Genomic DNA, 13,973 nt, shown 5'->3' on the forward strand with positions numbered 1-13,973 from the left:
AAGATCATTCCATTTTACTTTTCTTCCCACATGAGCCTCCCATCAATCCAGCAAAGAGAGAATATCACCCTTATGCCCTGAATTAAGTTTAACTATCAAAATTTCTAATTAAAAAGATAATGTATTTTAGTTTTGTTCGTCTAATAACAGAAAGCGGTAAGATCCATGGCTTCTCGGGAATCGATGACGATACATTGAACTCTATAGGTGACATGATCACGAGTAGAAACTTGCAAATCAAAAGGCATTTCTTTCTTATTAACTATCTTTTTAGATTTTTCATTTCATTATTAATTCTCTAAATTCTCAAATTAATGGAAGGTTAGTATATGATTATTTGACCATCTAATCAATTTTAGGGATAAAAAAAGGGAATTTATCAAATGGTTAGAGGAATCGAGAAGAATGATGGGCCCCTAAAGAAAAATTCGAGGTTGGTAGTTGCAGATTCATCTCAAAGGGTTACCCACAAAGAGAAGCCACGCTCGAAAAGAGAAAATGTTTCAAGCACAGAGACTCTAGAATCCTGACCCACAGAAAAGTAAAAGGAAAAGGGTGTGGGCTCATCTAGTCTTCAGTTAAGTCTTCTATCTATCCAGTCTTTACCTCAAATCTTGTCTATCTGGGTATGTAGCACAAAGAGAAAAAAAAAAAAGTGAAGAAAAGAGAAAGAGAAAGAGAAAACAAGAGGAGCAGAGATGAAAGAGAGATGATTCACCAGGTCTCTGAGAGAGAGAGAGAGAGAGAGAGAGAGAGAGAGGAATAAATTATCATTATTAATATTATAATGATGATGAAGGATTCCGATTGGTGATGTTGTTGGTGGTGGGAGTAGCTTGCAGATATAGAGAGAGTAAAGCAGTTGGGGGGTTCAGTTGGTGATGGTGGTGGAGGTATCATCGCAATCGCGCGTGTTGAAGAGTGTGACAGTTATAGTTGCGGTGCTATCGATGATATTGTGGAACTCAGGTGGTAATGGTTGGGGTGGATTTGCTTCAGTCGTCGAAGGTGGGAGTATCATCAGCAGCGGAGGCGGCGGAAGCAGAGCAGGAGGCATCAGTCGCGGTGGTGGTGGCGGAGGCTTCTTGGGGGTGGCGGCGACTTCGAATGTCGGATTAGCGATCGCAGTGACGGCCATGGCTGGCCTCGCCTTGGCCGCCACCATCGTCTACTCCCGTAGGTAATCAGAAAGAAAATAAATCTCATCATCAGCAAGACAACCACAAACAACAATAACAACAACAGCAACAGTGAAACCCTAGAGAAGTAGGAAGAAGAAATTATACGTAGAAATCACCCCAAGAAAAAATTGAAAGGGGAAATTTAAAAGAAAAATAAAAGGATAACCTAAATGAGAGCCCTCCGCCGCACCCATACTACGTCATCGTCGTCCAACTCCAACAACACCTCCTCCTCCTCACCTTCAACGCCGTCGTCGTCGTCGTCGTCGTGGGTTCATTTACGCTCGGTTCTTTTCGTTGTTACTTCCTCCTCTCCAGTTCCCTCCGATCGGTGAGTGCTCTTCTATTGTTTGATCTTTCTTTGTTTTTTTTTTCTTTGGGTGAATAATCTTTCTTTGTTACTTCCTCTTTTATCTTTTCTTTTTCCTGTTTCATTGTTTCTATTTCAGATCAGATCCCCAAGTGCTCCAGACGTTCTCTCTTTCCTTCTCCATTGTCGTCCTCTTAACCCCCCCCTCGAATTTATTCTAGAATTTGGATCTTATTTTGCTTGATTTGTTCTTCACTGGCTAGGATTTACTTGTTTTGAACTGGGTCTGCAGTATGTTATGACTTTGAAATACGAAAAATGAATAGATCAATGTTTTGATGGATAAGAATTTATTTTAGTTTATTTTTATTTTTCTTTCTCCCCCCTCTTTCTCGTGCATTTTTGGCAAGTTTGGCTTGTTAAGGTATTCAAAAACCCTTTCTTTTTTGGCATATATATCTTATATAGGCGTTATTGATTGTTGTGTTGTTGGTTGAATTGAGTGGTTGTACTGGTTTACAGATCAGAAAGCTAATTATCTTTAATCAATCTCCCCTCCCCCCCCCCCCTCCAACCCAACAAACAAACAAAAAAAACGCACGAGTGCCTTGGGAGTTCTGAATTGATTACTGGATCCTTGGAAAGGCTTGATTGTATGGCAGAACGGGTTAGAAAGTCAGTGGAAAAGAGTGTGTGGTGACGAGATCTTGGAGGAGGATTGCTGTAATGAGAAATTTCTTCCATTGTTTTATTTATTCTCAGCCAATTGTTGAATACATGGTATGGAAGCGACATGGCTACAATAAAATCATCAGTCCAGGTCCCATGCATGTTGGATGCTGTAACTTCAATACCGTTGGGCTTTTTTTGCATTTAGCTTTTCCTTAATTTTCATTTTAAGTTGTTGATGATTGATAAGAGTATTGGAGAAAGACATTTTATATTTAAATTGAATGCTTATGAATGTTACCTTAGACTCTTCTTAGCTGTTGAACATTATTGACAACAAAATCTTCATCATAGATCTCAAACTAAAATTGACAGATACCTAAATTCTTTATCCCAGAAAGGGAAATGGATCGGGTTAATACGTGGATAACAGCAGAATAAAGGATCTTTTATCTGATAGTCCGGTCCAACCAACAAGCTAAAGCTAAGATCAGATAATCAAATAGAAGGGGATTCTCATCTTAGATTATGGGATGTGGCAACTAGATTAAGGGAATAATAATGAAAGGAAATGTTAGAAATAAGTTTTGCACCTGAAAGTGGGATTTCCATGGGCCAACATGAGTGCTTGCATGCAGTGATGTACTGGGTTTTCAAGCCTGTGGTCTCTGACATTTTGTTACTCACGCGATTCACTACCTCTTAAGCATGCATATGGTAGAGTAGCGCATATGAAAAGTATGAAGCCATTATGATTTGCGGGAGACAATCTTCACATCATTTGATCACATTAGTGGAAAAAGGATATTGATACTAAATTCCTGTGACTTCACCCTTTTATTTCTCAAATACTTGCCATCCTAGGTTGTTTGTATGTTTTTCGCCAGTAAACTTTCTACGTGAGAATGCTAGGGAAATGCGAATTTAACAGACATGGTGGGGGATCCTACTCCTCTGTCCATTGGCATGTCATTAATTGCTTGCTGCTAGAATTCTCTCCATGTATTTTAGGGTGAGCTAGGAGGAGAAATTTCATGAAGGGTTATGAGTTCTACAAGTAAGGAGAAGGGGCAAGAGATTGGACCTTTGTATATGTACGAATCAGTGCTCAAGTTCTTTATTTACAAAAGTAGTTCGAATTTGTGGTTTTGATTTCAAATAATATGTTTATCCTCATGTTATCGCCCTTGATGGTTTCAAATTGTCCACTTGAGACATTCATAAATGTTGTGGCAATTTTGGAATTAGTGAGGTAGTGGCAGATTCTTGCCTTCAGTCTTTCATTTCACTGAGATGCTATTTGGTCTATTCTGGATGTATAAATCCATTGTTTTGGTTTTAGATGGATGTTACCCATTCTAAATTGTTCGAAGAGATGTTTCATTGTGTTGATTTGAGCCATATTGATTAATTTTGTAAACCATAAGTGGATTTTTTGTCTCTGTTTGGTTTATTTACCAGCCATTCCAGTTATATATTGGTTTTCCATGCTGGGAAGAATTAAATTTGTTTTTTACCCTTCATTGCCAGGGGCAGTCTTAAATCACCATGGTCCCGTAGGAGAAGAAAACATGCCCTTTCACCTCGACTGTGGAAAAGCCTATTTACACCAGATGGGAAACTACGTAATGGTGGAGTGAAGCTTTTAAAAAAAGTTCGCAGCGGAGTGAGTTATTCATTGTCTTTAACTTGTATATGTGTGCTTCCTGCAATTATTTAGATTTTTTACGTTATCTCAGATATCTTTGTTACTTTTGTTGGAGAACTCATGCCTCATATTTCTAATTCAGGGTGTTGATCCAAGCATCAGGGCGGAGGTTTGGCCATTTCTCCTAGGAGTGTAAGTATTTTATTTGTTTTGAGTTATTTTTTTCTTTCCCTTTTTTGGGAAATATTGCCATGTTTCAGGTATTTGGACATTGCCATCTGCTTTGCCAAATTCATGATATGATAGGCTGAGGTCTCCTTTGGCTTCAGTCCTTTGCAGGCCTGGGCTGGGATTAAGCCTATGCCTATGATTTTGTGCTTCTGAATAACTTATTGTTTAGTTGTAATATTGATCTAGGAGCGAGCATCATTTTTTTTTTTGGGAGGTGATATGGTGGTACTGTCGGTGATCTGCATGGGATCCTTTCCCTTAGGCCCCGTTTGTTTGTCGGGGACTTAGTTGGGATGGGAGAATTGGGGTGGGAAAGTGCTGATGTGGCACTTCAAAATCCCACCCCAACCTTGTTTGTTTAACCTGGGGTGGTGAACTTATAAAAGCTCGGGGAACATCATTAAATGCTTTGTCTGCTGACATGGCACTTGAAAATACCACCCGTATACTATCCAAAGTCCCACAAAAAGCAAAAGACTTTGGTTACTTTTCATGGGAAAAGTAAAATCCCACCCTGTTCCCCAACCCACTACACTGTGGGACCCAGTCCCACAACATTCCCACCACATTCTCCCCGTCAAACAAACAGGGCTTGAGTGTAGTTTATAATTTTGTCAGTGTGGTGTCTGGTTCTAATGCTTTTCTTAGTTTCAGACTTCTCAAAGCTTCTTTAAATATATATGATCTAGTTCTATAAAAACACCTGTTTTTCGTTCTCCTCAGTGCTATTGATTCTACTTAAATAGTCATTCCTATATGGTTTCATTTAATAATTGTTTTGAATAATTTCTCCACCTATATTTTATCTCCCTATCATTATATTTACCAGAGCTTTTTGTCCTCATTCTGGATGCATATATTACCCCTAACATGATCTTGGTCTTTGTTTTTCCTGATATAATATGCTTTAATTTGAGCCCCACCAATTGTTTTCTTACTTTTTCCTTAGTAGCTTTATCTCTTTTTAAGTTATCCAGATTTCTGGTTTTTGCCATGATTTGTGTTGGTGAGAAGTACTGAATCACTACCCTATTAAGTGAATATACTGGATTATAAATTGAGAAGTACTGGATCAGTCTTTTACTTAAGTAGGGGCATACTTGTCATCTTAAGAGTTTTATAATTGTATAAATACTAAGTGACCAGATAGGTAGGGTATCTTTTTCCCTGCTAATCGATCACTTGTCTTCTCATCTCTTTCTTTTCTTTGTTTCTGCCGCATTCAGTGTTCAGATCTACAATATGGTATCAGAACGCCGATTTAGGGATGGTACTGTTCCTCTCTTCTTCTGGATTGACTTCTGGTTTTCCTCTTTGCTGAACCAGAAACTGATTTCTCCTTTTTGTTACTTTCTTGTGTGTGTGTTTGTGGGGTATGTGCACTGTAATCTTTCCTTCCAAGTCAATCAGCAATAGAAGGAAATGATTTGTTCTATGCCTAAGTTTGGTGGTGTCTGTGATTAGAGATTCAGCTGTTGATAATGTTGTGATTAATCTCTAAGAGTACTTTGCTTTGTAATTGAATAACAGTGGAGTTGATTGTGACTGGTTTCTGTCTGTAGTATGAGTTTTGGACTTTGATTGGTATCTGCACTTACTTCGTGGTGAGTGTATTGGCTGATTTCTGTATTTTCTTCTTGTTGTTGGATTCATAGGATGGCTACTAATAGTGAGGGAAAACTTTCTGGTGATGCCAATACAGTCTAAATTTCATCTATTAAATTGAATGCATCAAACCTTTAACTGTAGGAACAAGTTGTGAAGGCAGCATATTGGTTCAAGGAGGGGAAGTTTTCTGTTGTCCATGTGTGTGACATGAAGGGCTGGGAGGTCTGGCTGAGAAAGTCAAAATCCTAGGGCTGAGAGGGCTGGGTTGAGAGAGCCAAATCTCTTTATCCCCCTTTTCTATTTCTCCTATCTTCTATTTTCCTATTCCCTTCTTGTCACTGCCTTCTACACCCAACCAAGCCACTCCCTGCTGTGATTTGTGATTGCAACTATTACAATCAACTACTGCTGAAGTCCAGAAGATATTCTCCAATCAAGTCCTTGACTGCTGTTGCAGATCATCACCAGAGAAGGATCGAACCATACTCCTGCAGACCTGTCTTCTGTCCTGCTGCCTGCAACAATTGAACCAGATTTTTTCTGTAGCCTGAACCCTGATCCAGTAGAACTTTGGAGGGTTGAATCAACCATACAAGAGGCCCACTCGATCCCAATCCCAGCCCAGTCTACTGGCTGGTTTGGCCTGCAGAGCCTAACCTTCTATTTTGGTGGTATCCCCATATCTCTCAACTCCCCCATCAGAATTGAGTGAAACTTTCAGCAGTGCTTCTCCTCCATACAAGCACCAATCGATCCAAGTTTGATCACATTCTGCCAGCTGGTTTGGTCTCTACCTCTTAAGTTACTAATTCTGGTTTTATTGGTATTGTGATGTTCTGCTGCAACCTGTCATCGATCTTACTGTAGAGTGGTTCTTAGCTGAACCCTTCCTACATTAAGTGCCTATGCTAGACGTATTTCATCCTCTACAGCCACAATAACAAGTTTTAAGGAGGATTTTTCTCGTCATTACTGCTGATCGTAGCTTCCTCTCAAGGTCGAGATTCAGGGGGGAGGCTGTGGTAGAGGTTTACTAATGGGTATTGTACCTTTGTTGGTGGTAATATATTTATTTGGAAAAGTAAGAAAAATAATATAATGGCTAGATCAAGTGTTGAAGCTGAGTATCGTGATATGGTTCACACAATGGGTGAGTTGGTCTGGTTGAAAAGTCTCATGTGAGAGCTTGGTTTTCCTGTCATTAAACCGATGGAGATGTTTTGTGATAATCAAACTGCTTCACATTGCTAGTAATTTTGTTTTTCGTGAGAGAACTAAGCATATTGAAGCAAATTGTCATTTTGTGCAGGATGCAGTTTGAAGAAATTTATCTCTACACCTTATGTTCGTTCTTCAGATCAATTGGGTGATATTTTCACCAAGGCCTTGAGCTGAGGTGCATAATTAATCATGTATTCCAAGCCGGGCATGAGAGATGTATATTCTCCAGCTTGAGGGGGAGTGTTGGTGAGAAGTAGTGAATCACTACCTTATTAAGTGAGATGTACTGGATTATGAAGTGAAAAATACTGGATCAGTCCCCACTTAAATAGGGACATACTTTTTTTTTTTGGTCTTGCCCATCTTACTGCCCAATGGGACTTTAACTACAGCTACAAGAGAATTTTAACCACTAAGAGAGGGGGGGGGGGGGGGGGAGGTGATACAGGAGAGTTCTATAATTGAATTAAATACTAAGTGACCAGATCGGTAGGGTTACTTTTTCCTCCTAATCGATCACTTATCTTCTCATTTTTCTTCTCTCTTCTTTTTTGCTTTTCTCTGTTCTGCATCATTCAGTGTTCAGATCTGCTTCGCTACGAAACAACAATCTTAATTCTAGCGGCTGCATGAACTTTGTAATTCCACCACCAAGTCTCTTTTTGTCATTTTCCTTTGATTTTCTAGTAACCATTGGTACTCTTGTAATACAATTGGCTGGATCAATCAACATGGCATTAGCTTTTTCCCCTAAATTCTTTGTTCTAGTCCTTTGTCAATTAATCTTTACTTTTCTTCTTTTTCATGTCGTAGTATAGCTAAAGCTATGATGCACGAAAATCACAGAAATGATATTATTTTAATGGGGAGGAAAAAAAAAAGGCTTTGAGTTGGGTTACACATGTATTGGGCCTTTGGTCCAATGGATTTTCATTGTATTGGACTATTTTAATGGGCCTATGATATGGATAGGAATTAGGAATAGTAGATTTACTTTATTAGTTCATTAAGTTGGGGTTGTAGTTGGAATAAGAATTGTTTCAAGTCTTCTACTGTTCAATTAAGTAGCTAATTTGATCACTTGTTGGTTTAGAGTATTTCTAGTTATGTTAGGGATTGAGTATAATTGTTCTTTGTATATCAATGTGCCCAGCCATTTAGACACATGAGTTTGAGTAATAGAATTTTTAGTTTTATGCGACTATGCTATTGTGGATTTTTATTTTATATGAAATGCTATTGTTGATTCAATGTTTTGACTTGGGTGGATTCTCAAGGGGCTTTTGTTGGATTCCTGATGTAGTGAATGCATTCCATGGCCAGGAATGGAGGGGTTTTATTCCCACATTGGTTGGGTAGTGTGTGACTGCTAGGCTTATGACATTGAAAGGGCCTCTCTGAAGCTAGGGATTTTTGGTTGAACACAATTAAGAGGTGTTAGAGCGGGTTGTCTGTCCACCGGCCATGTGGGGCCCATGTCCTAAAGCTAGGGGGAGTTGATGCAGTGAGTGTGCTCCATTGCTAGGAATGGGACAGGTTTTAGTCCCACATTGGTCGGGTAGCGTGCGGCTGCTTGGCTTATGAACTTAGAAGGGCCTTTCCACCTTGAAGCTCGGGCTTTTAGGTTGGACGCCATTATTTCCAAAGCTACAACAGGTGAATTCCTGCACCTTTTCTCACCTATATTCTTCTTCTTAATAAGCCGTTAAGTTCTTCAAGTTTCCAGGTCAGTTTTATAGCTCAATTTGATAAGGGCTGTACCCTCTTTTCAGGTTTCTTTTCAATCATCTAATAATTTTTCTCTCAAACTCGGTAGTTAAGGTTCTGAGTCATTATCCATTGGTTTCTGGCTTCAAACCTGAGTCTAATCATCCGAATTTCTGCTCTGTTTTCTTGAAATGTCCATATCAGTTCTGTTGCATCTTATTATGTACTTGTGAAGTCTCAGATATTCTATGATCTGCAAGGCCTGGTGATAGGGGTCCCATGATCAGAATCCCAAGTCCAACATATGAGTATTAATCGAGTTCTTGGTTTCCTCTCTAGTACCCTAGTTTGTAAGCTTATTGATCTCTGTATTTTTCTTTTTTCTCTTGTCAACTTCTCTTTCCAGTTTAACTTTCTGAATCTATTAATTCTCTTAATTAGTTTCTGATTTCATAATTTATGATTTATGTTGTTAATTTTTATAATAATTCCAATTCCCTCCTAGTCTATATCCTGTCCTCTTGGAACCTGGAAATCCTCCCCGTTTGTAGATCATATCTTCTTTGGACTTTAGTTTTGGGTTTAAGAGATACTGATTTGCATTGAGCAGTCAACCTATGTTATATGGTTAAGCTCTCTTAAGAGATTACCTTAGAGTCCATGTTGAAGGCTGTCCTAGTGATGAAGGAGCATCATCTGCTCCATGCATGCCACTACTTGAGCATGGAGTTGCATACCACCCTTGAGGGATCATTGGGAGTCAATCCAATGGTGGAAATTCTGTTAGAATTGGTGTAATTAGCTGATATAAAGGAATTCATTATTACAAAGAAAAGGCTGATACAAAGGAGTGACAAGATTTAATAATGGTTGAGAAACGTGAAGATTGGTCGAATTTATTGAAGCAGTCTATTTATATAATAGGGGAAAATCTTATTATAACCAAGGTTGGGGGAAGACGTTGTAACCTTACATTTTTCGTGCTTTTAGTATAGCACACATTTTTTCCCCAATGAGGTTAATTCCTGTCATTTTACATGCCTACTCAAAAAATGTGCAGCTTTTAATAATGAAGTAATGAAATTACTTTCAAATTATTTTGAAAATCCTTTTTTACCCCTACATTAAATAATTTTTACCCCTTTTTTACAACCTCTCACTTCGTCATTTTGGTGACAACAAGATGCACCCATTTAATAAAGAGGGTGAGTTGATCAAGGTGCTTTGGTTATTTAATTACCTTGGAAAAAATAAGGTTCATATAGAGTAGTTTTGTGGAATTTGTTCCAGTTAGAAAAGATTTTATCTTTAAATTTGATGCAGTGGCAGTGGTTGGACCAATACAACCAGCTTTGGAAACCCAAACCCATACGGAACTGACCCAACCTGGGTTTTTGGACCAACAAGGGTTGGTAGGGTTATTTGGGTTTATTTTGTAATCTTTATTCTTTTATTTTGCTATGTTTTACTTTGAGTAGGTTACGTAGGGGGTAGAGTTCAATTCCATTTTAGTCTTTGAGTTTGACTAGGAGTCTTTATTTCTTTTATTTCTCTCTTTATATCTTACATGTAAACAACGAAGGAACAAAAGTGAATGAATTGAAGATTTGAGTTGTTGGAGTGTGTTGCATGAGCCTACTGGTTGTCCGGAACTCTTTTCTCTCTCAAGCTCCTCCTTCATTATCTCAGTTTCGACTTCTCTCCTTCTATTTTTCATCTTCTTCTTCTACATCTCCTCCTTCCCTTTTCTGTTTTCGCTCCATCCTTCCCTCTGTTCTATTATTTGAATTAAAATTCTACATGCGATGCCCTACTCTGTTTCTGGCAGCATGGGCTGTCCAAATAGGTTGTCTAGTTCTGTTGATTCTCTTACTTTCTTCTTGAATTGTTGCATGCTGGTTCCTCATGCTGGTTCCTTACCCTAGGGTTAATCAAACTCTAGGAGTTCAGACCCAAAGGTCCTCTCTGTTGTGAGATACTAAGTAAAACTCAGAACTGGTCTAAATCTTATTACCAGACTTGGTTTCAGACCCTTCATGTTCCTCCAACTTGTTATTTATTGCATTTTGAGAGCTTAGGGGTATTGTTTCGATCCCTTGAATTTCAGATTGAAAGACTTCCAGATGATAGAGACCTGTCAATTAAAGCCCAGGCTGTTTTTCCAACGTGCGTAGCAGATCGAGAGGTGGAAGACCTCTCCTTCCCCACCTTCGATTTATTTAGCCTATTATCCCTAGTTGCCAATAATACCCCTCCTCCTTGCCTTCATCCCTCTCTATCCCTTTAATTGGTTTCATTCCAAGTGTATCACTAACCTTTAATTCTAATCACCTTTGTATCCCTTCGCCTATTTACTACCAGAGCCTTTACGATCTTATTATTCACAGTTTTGCCACTACCTTCATGCATTTGAGATAAATTGCAGAATTCGCCACACCATTACACATTGAGCCACTTGGGCACTTGGGTGGGCAGCAAATCCTAAACGAGGCTTTCGAACCCGGAATTGCAGCAAAATTAGGTTAGCTGTATAGGTCAAGTATTAACCATCCAAAGTCAAAGCCAAAATCAATAAGTCAAATTTAATATTAGGGTCCATAAGCTGGAGGAAATCTACGTTAGTATACTCCTCTCTTGCATTACTTACCTTTGGGGGGTGGGGGGGGGGGACAGGGGAAGTCAATCTCTCTCTATATAATATATTTTAAATATCATTAGAAGCTGTTCATATTGAACATTGTGTTTGGTACCGCAATATTGTTGGCGACTGCAAAGTTTGAAAGTTGATCTTCTGCTTCATTTTCTTCCCCAAATTTTTCCTGGCTAATGAATTTGTTCCACTGATGCATCCGTATTTTTCTAGAGTTCCCTCTTGGTATTTTCATTTTACTGCATGCTCTTTTCTGCTGCCTGTGACAATCTGTTGTGTGGCACTGTTTAGACAGAAAATCCTTAATTGCATAGGTGAAGTTTTACCTAAATTTGTCCAGGTTGTGATTTTTTGTGTTCTTGTTTACAGCTACGACTTGGACAGTTCGAAGGAAGAAAGAGATTCCATAAGAGCTCAAAAAAGGTACCATTTCAATTTCTTTTCATCAACACTTTATTTGGGATATATGAATGTCAACAAACTTTATTAAACACCTTCCCTTTATATGGAACTGAGAAATTGTCTTCACCTAATTTATTTTCTACACTTGGTGAATGTTTCATCTTTTGTATTTGTGACACAGAAAGGAGTATGAGAACCTTCGGAGACGGTGCAGGCGACTGCAAAAGCTCTGTGAAGGTGAAAACTGTAGGTTAAAAGAAACTGAGGGAACCAGCAGCAATGGGAACAGTGGGAGTATGGTCCAAGACCTGGACTCTCCTCGTTCAGAAGACGTTGTCAGTGCCAGGGATTCCCTTTCCTCCGAGGAAGGAAGCCCAGAGGATGAGGACTCAGACCACCCTGTTCATGATGGAGCCCTTCAAGTCTGCGGCTCATTGGTGGAAGGAGATCCCTGTAAAAGTGGAGTCACACAAGCAGACGCCTCTGTAGTCAACACAGAGTCATCTGATTCGGACTCCTCTGTTGAGGAACTCGAAGGCATACAGAATTGTGAAGAGATCGATCCTGACAATCCCTCCAAGGGGGATTCTTCCCCTTCCAGGACAGGTTCGTCCAAAGCCTATACAGCTGAAGATTTTGCCACTTGGCAAAGGATCATCCGCCTGGATGCAGTGCGTGCAAATGAAGATTGGGCTGTGTACTCCCCAACCCAGGCTGCAGTGTCGGAAGGGAGGGCACAGCGTTCAGCTGAGGTTGTTGGACTGAAGGATTATGACCACTTGGAGCCCTGCAGAATTTTCCATGCAGCCCGCTTGGTTGCCATCCTTGAAGCCTATGCACTCTATGATTCAGAGATTGGGTACTGCCAGGGAATGAGTGATCTACTTTCTCCAATAATTGCAGTGATAGAGGAGGATCATGAGGCCTTTTGGTGCTTTGTGGGGTTCATGAGAAAAGCTCGCCACAATTTCAGGCTTGATGAGGTAGGAATCAGGAGGCAGCTGAGCATTGTATCTAAGATCATCAAGTGCAAAGACTCCCATCTCTACAGGCACCTGGAGAAGCTTCAGGCTGAGGACTGCTTCTTTGTGTACAGGATGGTGGTGGTTCTCTTTAGAAGGGAGCTAACTTTCGAGCAAACCATATGCCTGTGGGAGGTGATGTGGGCAGATCAAGCAGCAATAAGGGCTGGGATTGCCAAGTCTGCGTGGGGGAGGATAAGGCAGCGTGCCCCACCGACTGATGATCTGCTACTATATGCGATTGCAGCCTGTGTACTGCAGAGGAGGAAACTGATTATAGAGAAGTATAGCAGCATGGATGAGATTTTAAGGGAGTGCAATAATATGGCTGGGCAATTGGATGTATGGAAGCTATTAGATGATGCACACGATTTGGTGGTAACCCTCCATGACAAAGTATGAGAACCCTTCTGAAACGCCTCTTCTTTTTCTCCTATTTGCTAATTCTTTTAAAGGTTTTTCCCCCCTTTTTCTTTTTTAGATGTTGCAAAACTGATAATCAAATTTTATTACTGAAAATATTTAAATTTGGGATTGGAGAAACCTAGAGATGTGCCATTTTCAGAAAGCCGGGGAGGTAGGGGAAAATCGACATCAAAGAGAACTCACTGTAAACTTCGCGACCCTTGCTGTGTAGTGGGGGCTATCTTATTACAAGACCCAAGTGTGCAGTGTAAGAAACAAGATTTACAAAGAGTCACAAGTGAGATGATTATAGATTTTCTTTTTGGGTGCAAGGGGTTCAAGAGGGCCACAAAGTAGTACATGATAAGTTTTGTGACCAAAGATGCCATCACCGGGACTTGATTCACTGACCAAGTCCACGAGCACTATCCTATATCAAAGACACTGCATTTAAAACAAGGGTTAAAATTACAGAATTGGACACTGGATCGGTCGGCAAAGCAAAAGGGTAAAAAGATTATAAAAGTTAATTTTTGTTAAAAAGTAGTGCAAAATCTGTCCGATTCGGACCGACAGATTTTGACCAATTCAAATCGATATGGAATTTTTTCCGGCTTTGACCGCTCCCAGGATTAATAACCGGGGTTGGAACTTGGAACTTGGAACTTGGAACTTGCAACTCTAGATATTAGAATCGATTTTTCTTTTGTTAGCCATGGCAGCTGGATTGGCTGCAGATCTAACATTTCGTCAATCTACACACTCCATACCTATCTATTAGTTTAATCTTAGATCATTTTGCTTTTGCATTGGTGATTCGAGTTGATGGTGTCTGATATTTTGTGGGCTTCTTTCCGAGCCAGTCGGACTGGTTCCCGTCCTTATGTAGACCATCTGACCATACCCAATCTCTTTTTAA

The 13,973-nt window shown here is 39.8% G+C and overlaps 1 protein-coding gene across 3 annotated transcripts; it reads left to right on the forward strand.

The window, feature by feature from the left end:
- Positions 1 to 729: 729 nt before the first annotated feature.
- Positions 730 to 13,122, forward strand: LOC122663654 (rab GTPase-activating protein 22-like). Of its 3 annotated transcripts, XM_043859265.1 has the most exons (6): positions 730 to 1,180; positions 1,357 to 1,512; positions 3,691 to 3,826; positions 3,951 to 4,000; positions 11,595 to 11,648; positions 11,809 to 13,122. In XM_043859265.1, the coding sequence occupies exons 1-6, from the start codon at positions 882 to 884 to the stop codon at positions 13,049 to 13,051; spliced, it is 1,938 nt and encodes a 645-aa protein (XP_043715200.1). In that variant the 5' UTR covers positions 730 to 881; the 3' UTR covers positions 13,052 to 13,122. The 3 variants fall into 3 exon arrangements, with proteins under 3 accessions (XP_043715200.1, XP_043715198.1, XP_043715199.1); XM_043859263.1 differs by lacking the exon at positions 1,357 to 1,512 and having other exon boundaries at positions 11,809 to 13,121; XM_043859264.1 differs by having other exon boundaries at positions 1,043 to 1,512.
- The last annotated feature ends 851 nt before the right edge of the window (positions 13,123 to 13,973 follow it).

This window comes from Telopea speciosissima, chromosome 6 (assembly GCF_018873765.1).
Source record: "Telopea speciosissima isolate NSW1024214 ecotype Mountain lineage chromosome 6, Tspe_v1, whole genome shotgun sequence".
NCBI lineage: Eukaryota > Viridiplantae > Streptophyta > Magnoliopsida > Proteales > Proteaceae > Telopea > Telopea speciosissima.

Coding starts and splice junctions, on each gene's coding strand:
- LOC122663654 (XM_043859265.1), top strand. CDS start 882: ATGGTGGTGGAGGTATCATCGCAATCGCGCGTGTTGAAGAGTGTGACA. Junction 1,181..1,356: donor ACCATCGTCTACTCCCGTAG/GTAATCAGAAAG, acceptor AACCTAAATGAG/AGCCCTCCGCCGCACCCATA. Junction 1,513..3,690: donor TCTCCAGTTCCCTCCGATCG/GTGAGTGCTCTT, acceptor CTTCATTGCCAG/GGGCAGTCTTAAATCACCAT.